Consider the following 7766-nt stretch of genomic DNA (forward strand, 5'->3'; position numbering starts at 1 on the left):
AAAGAGTCAGAGGCTTAGTTTATAGTAATGATGTGTATGTATATGTACCAATATGTGTACATATACACAATGATTAACTGAAACATAGGTAGAAGGTATTAATTTTGTAACACTATTTGGCATTATTATTTCTGAATCGATTGTAGATTTCTCAATATAAATAAGAAAACTGAAACAAAAGATAATTTGTTAAAAAAAAACAACAAATAATAAAATCTGCAGTTCTGTTATAATGCCTGTATAATTTGTTGTAATGAAACAGACATTTGGTCATAGATGCTTGTGCACACTTACTTCTGGCAAATTCAAACATAATTAATTTATTAATTAAAGCAGACCTATATAGTAGATAAGTGAATTATTTTAACATTATAATGTTTTGCTCACAATTGCATGGCTTTCATATTTTCATGCTTTAAATATCTTTTTTTATACATAATTATAAAAAAATATATAAATCTTAATATTGCAATTACGACACCCGCTTTTAGGAGTTCCTCCTAAATTTGCCAGAACTACTTGAAGAATCAAACATGGAGAGGACACAAACATTTTGAACAGAAGGACCCTGACACTGAAGTGAATAAATGGACATTACAAACACAAATGCACAGATAAGTTTTATTAAGATTATTACCAATTAACAGAATGTATGATTTCTCACAATAAGCTCTTAAAAAGTAAGATTTAAGTAAAGCAAACATACAGTATTTTAGCTAGCAGATATAATAAAAGTAAAGTATATAGTAAAAGCCCAACCCTCTTTCTCCTCAATCCCTCACTTCAATATTGTTGTTGTCATTAACTATTATTTTAAATTTTATACATCTGGAAATCGTTGGATAACATCATGTGCATGTTAAACTAAAACCTGAACTAAACGAAACTATAGTTCAGGTTTATATGTATAGTTCAGGTATATAAGTTTTATGAACATAATGTCACTGTTGTATTTTAACTAAATTCTTTGCAATTGACAAACAAATCTGTGCAAAGATATTCAAAAGTTCTGTACAGTAAGGCAAATTCTCTCTTTTTTGTATTCTTGTGTTTGTTATTAAGGAATAATGATAAGAAAATAGATCAGAATTTCAGCATTTATTTAATGACATTTACATCTAGATGTGTTAAACTCAATAACACAACACCTTTGGTGGCAGACCATCCAATTATAATAACAAAATATTAATTAATTAATATTAATAACAAAAGTAAATAACACTTAATATTTGGTTACATAGCCCTTATTTGCAATAATTGCATCAGAGCTTGACTTATCTCTTTACTTCTTTTTGAATTTCAATCCAACCTTCTGATCCTTACTGCTTATAAGATGTTTAGATCTTGTGGTATACATTCACACCTGCCCCGTGAACAGACATCACTGACTGTCATATTTGGGTTTTAAATCATAACTCTTTTAAAATACTGTTGTTTTCCTTGGCCCATTTGTTGAACATCTGCTCGTTAGTACACCAGTGGTTACTTTTTCAGGACATTCCAAATTGTTTTATTTGCTATGCCCAACACTATTGCAATGGCTCTGATCCATTTCCCTCTATTCTCAGATTCAAAAAAGTTTTCTTTTCTCCCATTGACAGCTCTCTGGTTTTCAAAGCTAGAGTAAATATTCAGTGCTATTAACTAACTGGGCAATGCGAAACACCTGACATTTACATGTGCCAATATTTTTGATCAGTTAATAAATGGATGTGTTCAAACAAAAGGAGCATGTTCTAAGCTAAATGGACATATCAGAGATTTAAAGCTGTAATTCTGATCTACCGTCTCATTAATTTTTTTTTAATCTCAAATCCAAATGAATTCAGTCCATAGAAAAACAATAAAACCTGCCTTGCTGTTGCAATACATTTACAGGTATAGAGATAATCAGGCTAATGAAAGTTTTTTTTTTTTTTAAAGAATAAGACTTTCTCGTGGCTGCTGCGGGATGAAAGATTTCAGAGGCCAAGAGCATCTTCTGTAACCTGACAGCCCAGCAAAGAGTTTCCTGCCTGTATACACTCTGACTGGTTGACCACAGAAACACACAATCATCATCATCATCATCATCATCATCATCATCATCATCATCATCATCATCATCAACATCATCATGACAGTGCTGGTTAGATACTGTATTTCCCTTAAGCAGAAAACTGCTTCTTTGAAATTTAGATTTTTGAGCTGTAAAAAGTGCATTACATTGTTTAAATGTTTTATATAACAGTAGAATTTACCTTTCTGACTGCGGATCCATGACACTGCCTTCGCGGCCAAAAACTGCCACTCAACCTGTGCATTGATCTTTATGCCGTGCAACCAAATAAGAGCCAGAAGTGTAGCCCAGACATCTGGCTTCACCTGTACACAAAAACAATAGGATTTTTTTTACATACAATCACCATCACTACACATACACTCAAACATAAGAATGAAGAAAAAGTGTGATCTCGCTGACTCTGTGTTAATGATGTTGGTACCAGTAGGGTTGGTTTGAGCATTTCAGAAACTGCTGATCACCTGGAAATTTTACACAACAAACATAGCATTTGTTTAAATTGCAAAGATATATTAACTCAAATAATCACTCTGTACAATGGTGGTCAGCAGAAAAGCATCTCACCATGCACAAAATATCAAACACTGAATTGATGAGATGCAACAGCAGAAGATCATGTTGAGTTCCCACATCTATTAGCCCAGAAAAGAATTCTTATGAGGCACTCACGGGAACAGATTCACCCAAATTCAACAGTTTGAGATTAGGAAAAAAATTCATCTGGTCTTTTTCCAGTCTTCACCGTTCCAGTTCTGATGTGTGAGCTTGTACTCATAATAGCCCCAGGATCCTGTTCCTGGCTGACAGGAGAGGAACCTGAGGTGGCCTTCTGCTGTTGTAGCTCATCAACTGAAAAGGTTTGATCTGTTGTGTGATACTTTTCACCTCATTCTCCTTTGCACCATTCTGTATGAACTCTACATACTGTTGTGTCTGAAAATCCCAGGAGATCAGTGGACTATGGAATACTCACACCAGCCCATCTGCTTTATGCCAACATTCATGTCACAATCACCATCACAGAGATCATACGCATCCCTCATTCTTATGTTTGATGTAAGCATACGATTAGATCATAACTAATTAGATTAGATTACTGTATGAATGCGCAGGTGTTTATGATATCGGCAGTGGATCTATGCATCTATATATAAGAATGATCTTAAATATTCATTCATATAATTGGAACACAAACACACACACAAACACGCTTGGTATTGGAATTGTGGAAATAGTCTTCCAGTACTTCTGGTTTGCTGCATGTGTAGATACAGTCAGGCTTTGTATGCTCAAGAAAGGATTCATAATTTTTGTCCTGCCTGAGTGGAAAGGCTTAATGGTAAATTTCCTTTAGGGTCACGCATGTTAACACAGATATTTAATGTGTAAAAACCTGTGCAGGAATCTTCTCGATCAGCTCTTTTTCTGTTTGCCCAAACACTTTTGCAAGTGTAGAACCAATTTCCCAGCAACCTGAAGCCTTCTGGAGAGAGATGAGCTGCATCAGTGGGTCCTTTTGAGTCTTTTTAGTTTCTACAGAGATAAACATATTAAAACAATAGACCCAGCATACACACACGCACAAACACACACACGCACAGACACACACCTACACACACACAAACAGACACAAACCTATACACAAACCTACACACACACACACACACACACACACACACACACACACACACACACACACACACACACACACACACACACACACACAAGATACATTTCTTATAAAGTCACTGTTAAACTTTAGGTTGCAGACGCTCAGATAACAACCGAGGTAAAGAAATGAAATTTGTTTTAGATTTATGACACACATTTGAGAATTGTAATTGTACATAAATAAAGACGATCTGGCATTATCAATATCATTTCATTTGAGAGTTCTGAGGTCAAGCAGTTTATGAGGTAAGTTTTGGATTTCATTTCAGCCTGTCAACAGAATATGGCACACATGCTTCAGAATTATCACACATCTCAAAGCCTAATGAACCTGGAAAGGTGTTCTTTTATCAAATGTTAATCCTTTTTACTTCAGGCACAAGGTGATTGTGTCAAAAGAGTTCCATTTTACTTTATCAGTCCAAAGTACTTCAAAAATGCTTTAGGCTTATCTGAGTATTGTTTTGCTTACAACAGACATAGTCTTTTTCTGATTAGTTTGTATCTTGTTATCTTCTCATGACTCTTCATGCAGAGTACAATGGTGCAACTAGCATATGGCCAATTCTGAAAGTGTTTTACTTTCTTATCTCTTCCAGAACTTCCCTTGATCTTTTTAAACTGTTGTATTTTCAAACAGTAGTATTTTTTAAATATCTTTTTATAGCTTCTATCAAACAATTGTAACAAGCAATTAGCATCATTTTCAAATCCTCAGCGGCATTGAGGATGCCATGGGTGAGACATTTACTACATTTCTGACCTGTGTAATGAGTCTGAGATTTCATCTTCAAACTTTAAAATTTTCACTCAAGCAAGAATGTAAGTGTGAATGTAAAACTTACTTTCATAAAATGTTGTTCCACAGTCTATATCCATAAAATCTTTCCTTCCTGTGGGACAAACCAAAAACATGCATGTATCATTGAGCCTAATATCCATATACATTTCTGGAGTAGTAACTGATACAGAGTATGAGATTTATTGCCTTACAACACTGACATGTATGTAGTTAAAGGGGAAAAACGTTTAGGCATAATATATTTCCTCAATTTACAATAAATATTGTAAAGATTAGATATGAAAATGAAGAAATATATTAAGATTTAAAATGCTTTTATTTATTTGTATGTTTTTTAACATTTATTTATTAAACTGGGTCACATTTGGCTCAAGTATAGAGTTTGTTTCTAGTGATTACAGGCTACACTCCATGTTCATAGTCACAGAGAACAATCATTCTCTTGTAAAACATCAGTTTTGTCTGGGAAGGGGAACAATAGCTGAATTATTCTTTCTTTTTTTATGTTTCCCATGCATTAATACAGATTATATTTGTGTATTTGTTTAGTGGGTCATTATATTTGTATTTTGTGTATAATAAGTGTATATAATTGTGTATATAATCCCTGCTAGATCATTTGCAACAGGCTAAATCCTTTATAAATAAGAATCTCTAGAGCTCATGAGAGGAGGTGACTGTCTGCCTGTCAGCCTGTCTGCCTTTCTATCTGTCTGTCTACCTGGATGTCTGTCTTTCTCTAAAACTCTCTTGAAAACTGGACCAAATTACTTGGTGTAAACTCTTGCTGTAGTTTTTGTTTTTTAAAGTGTTTTTTTTAATGTATTTCAGTATGCGATCACATTTTTTCTCTTCTCATTTCAATAAATCACCTTCCGAAGTTACATTTATGGCATTTGGCAGACACCCTTATCCAGAGCAACTTACATTTATCTCATTTATACAGCTGAGCAAGTGAGGGTTAAGTAGTGGCAGATAGGTGGCCATGGGTTTCGAACTCCGGACCTTCTGATCAGTACTTTTAGAATTGTAAATTTGTGTGGCACAACGGACTAGGGACCCTTTGACACCTGTAGGATAAACCAAACACACACATGAATCACTGAGTCAAATATCCATACACACATAAATGGAGTAGTGACTGATACACAATAGAAGTTTTACTGCCTTACAATCCTGACATGTATGTAGCTAAAGAAATAAAGTTTATGAATACTTACACTTATCCCTCATCGCTATAAGACAATTTCATGAATGTGTGAAAAAGAAATGTTAAGAAACATGTTAATGAAACATAATTATGAAAATAAATATATGTTCAGTGGTTCAAAACATTTTTACTACAATCTTTATAAATACACTATATTAACAGAAAAAGAATGATAGTCTGATCTTTCTTTTAGTCTGTTCAACAAGCATTTAAAAATCAAAATGTTCAATTACTGTACTTACAAGGGCTAAATCCTTTCATCTTTGTAGTCAATCCTATTTTAATGAAACAAGGAAACAAGGATAGTTAGACGTTTGCTCAAAAAGGCTAAAGCTACAGTAGTATTAATCTCAGACAGGTTTTAGTGATGCGACTAAAGATGTAGAATGCTATCCATCCATCCATCCATCCATCCATCCATCCATCTTTTTACAAAAAAAAATCTTGGATCCATGACTAGTAAATAGTGATTAATAAACAACAGACTACAATCTATGTCCATAGACACAGAGATACCTTTTCACACACATTACATGGTTATTTTATCTAATATAAACATGTAGTACTACAGTGGTTAATATTACTGCATTTTATTTATATTTAACAATCAATAAACCTTAACATCATTAAATAAAATTGTTCGACAAAGTTAATAGTTTTAGTGTTAATAAAATACACCTGCATTGATTCATGTTTATTCAATCCATGTCTCAAAAGTCTGCATCAGGTAACAAAAGCTGTATTTGTGTGTTTTGCTAAAATGTGATGTTTTAATCTTGGATGTTTATTTTGGAAATTGGTATCAAGCCACAATTTTGAGTTAAAGTTAATGCACAAGTGCATAAGGAGAGCCCTTATCCTTCTTTGCTTCCATATTATAGCTGACTGGAGATTTGATCCTGACTTTCTAACAAGCTGAGATATGTGAAGAAATGAATTTCACTGTGTGGTGTATGTAATAAATAAAGACAATTAATTCCTACTACTTCTATGCACAGAGGAACCCAGACATGCGGAAAAGGATTGAACTTTCCCAAACTAAAAGCCTACAAATGTCTAAAATGTTTGTCTCATTAACATTAGTCTTAATCTTCACTGGAATGATGAAACATAGGATAGGGGATTTTTATGCATTACACAATTCAGATCTAGGCAGATCTCTCCCACTCTGTTTGTCTGATCTACTGCTTCATGGTGGAGCTGGTGTTAATTATAGATACTCCTATTTCACAAAAAACAGCACTTAAACTTGATTTTCACAGACTGACTGGTGTCAGTGGAGCTATCCTATGTGCACATGTAAAGTCACTGAGACTTTAAGTACAACTCGTTCTACTGCCTGATGTTTGTCTATAAAGATTGCATGGCCATATGCTTGATTTTATGCTGACAACATATATAAACTGGCACTAAGCTTTATTATCCTATCTAACTCATTGAACAATGTTATTTTATAAATTATTCTCAAACTGTACCATCAAATTACCAACATATTTGATTAAGAAAATACAATATAATATTAGTCTCATGGCCCAGAAGTGTTTACAAACTTCTGTGTTCAGTTACTTACTGGAATATTTAGATGGAGCCGAATTCCTCACTGCAATGTTTAAATGTTCATATTACTGTATATTATTATTATTATTATTATTATTATTTATATTATTATTATCTGTCATGCTGGAAAAGGATTGATTTTTCCCAAACTGAAAGCCTACAAATGTTTAAAATGTTTGTCGCATTAACATGAACCTTAGCCTTCACTGGAACTTGATGATGTAACATAGGATAGGGGATTTCTATGCATTACACAATTTAGATCTCGGCAGCTCCCACTCTGTGGTTGTCTGATCTATTGCTTCATCTTGGAGCTGGTGTTGAATATAGATACACCTATTTCACAAAAACAGCACTTAGTCTTGATCAGATCAGATCAGCAGGACACAAATTTCACAGAGTGACTGGTGGCTGTGGAGCCGTCCGATGTGCACATGTAAATTCACTGAAACTTTTACAACTTG

At 33.8% G+C, this 7766-nt stretch overlaps 2 protein-coding genes across 5 annotated transcripts in view; both read right to left on the minus strand.

Annotated features, from left to right (window-relative positions):
* The window catches only part of LOC113660241 (von Willebrand factor A domain-containing protein 5A-like), a 66481-nt gene that overhangs the window by 14510 nt on the left and 44205 nt on the right, over positions 1–7766 (minus strand). Inside the window, exon 27 of one of the 2 annotated variants that reach the window (XM_047819541.1) lies at positions 608–871. The exons of the other annotated variant lie outside the window; for it this stretch is intronic. The gene's annotated coding sequence lies outside the window, so the exon portion shown is untranslated. Of the gene's footprint in view, positions 1–607; positions 872–7766 lie in introns of those variants that run through there. 2 annotated transcript variants of the gene reach the window in all.
* On the minus strand, positions 608–4572 carry LOC125145692 (von Willebrand factor A domain-containing protein 5A-like). 3 transcript variants are annotated; one of them, XM_047819583.1, is made up of 3 exons: positions 3456–4569; positions 2241–2364; positions 608–2030 (listed from the first exon to the last, which is right to left on the minus strand). In XM_047819583.1, exons 1-3 carry the CDS (start codon positions 3609–3611, stop codon positions 1918–1920), a joined length of 393 nt encoding a protein of 130 aa, XP_047675539.1. In that variant the 5' UTR covers positions 3612–4569; the 3' UTR covers positions 608–1917. The 3 variants fall into 3 exon arrangements, with proteins under 3 accessions (XP_047675539.1, XP_047675541.1, XP_047675540.1); XM_047819585.1 differs by having other exon boundaries at positions 1743–2026; positions 3456–4572; XM_047819584.1 differs by having other exon boundaries at positions 1743–2041; positions 3456–4572.

This window comes from Tachysurus fulvidraco, chromosome 10 (genome assembly GCF_022655615.1).
Source record: "Tachysurus fulvidraco isolate hzauxx_2018 chromosome 10, HZAU_PFXX_2.0, whole genome shotgun sequence".
Lineage (NCBI taxonomy): Eukaryota > Metazoa > Chordata > Actinopteri > Siluriformes > Bagridae > Tachysurus > Tachysurus fulvidraco.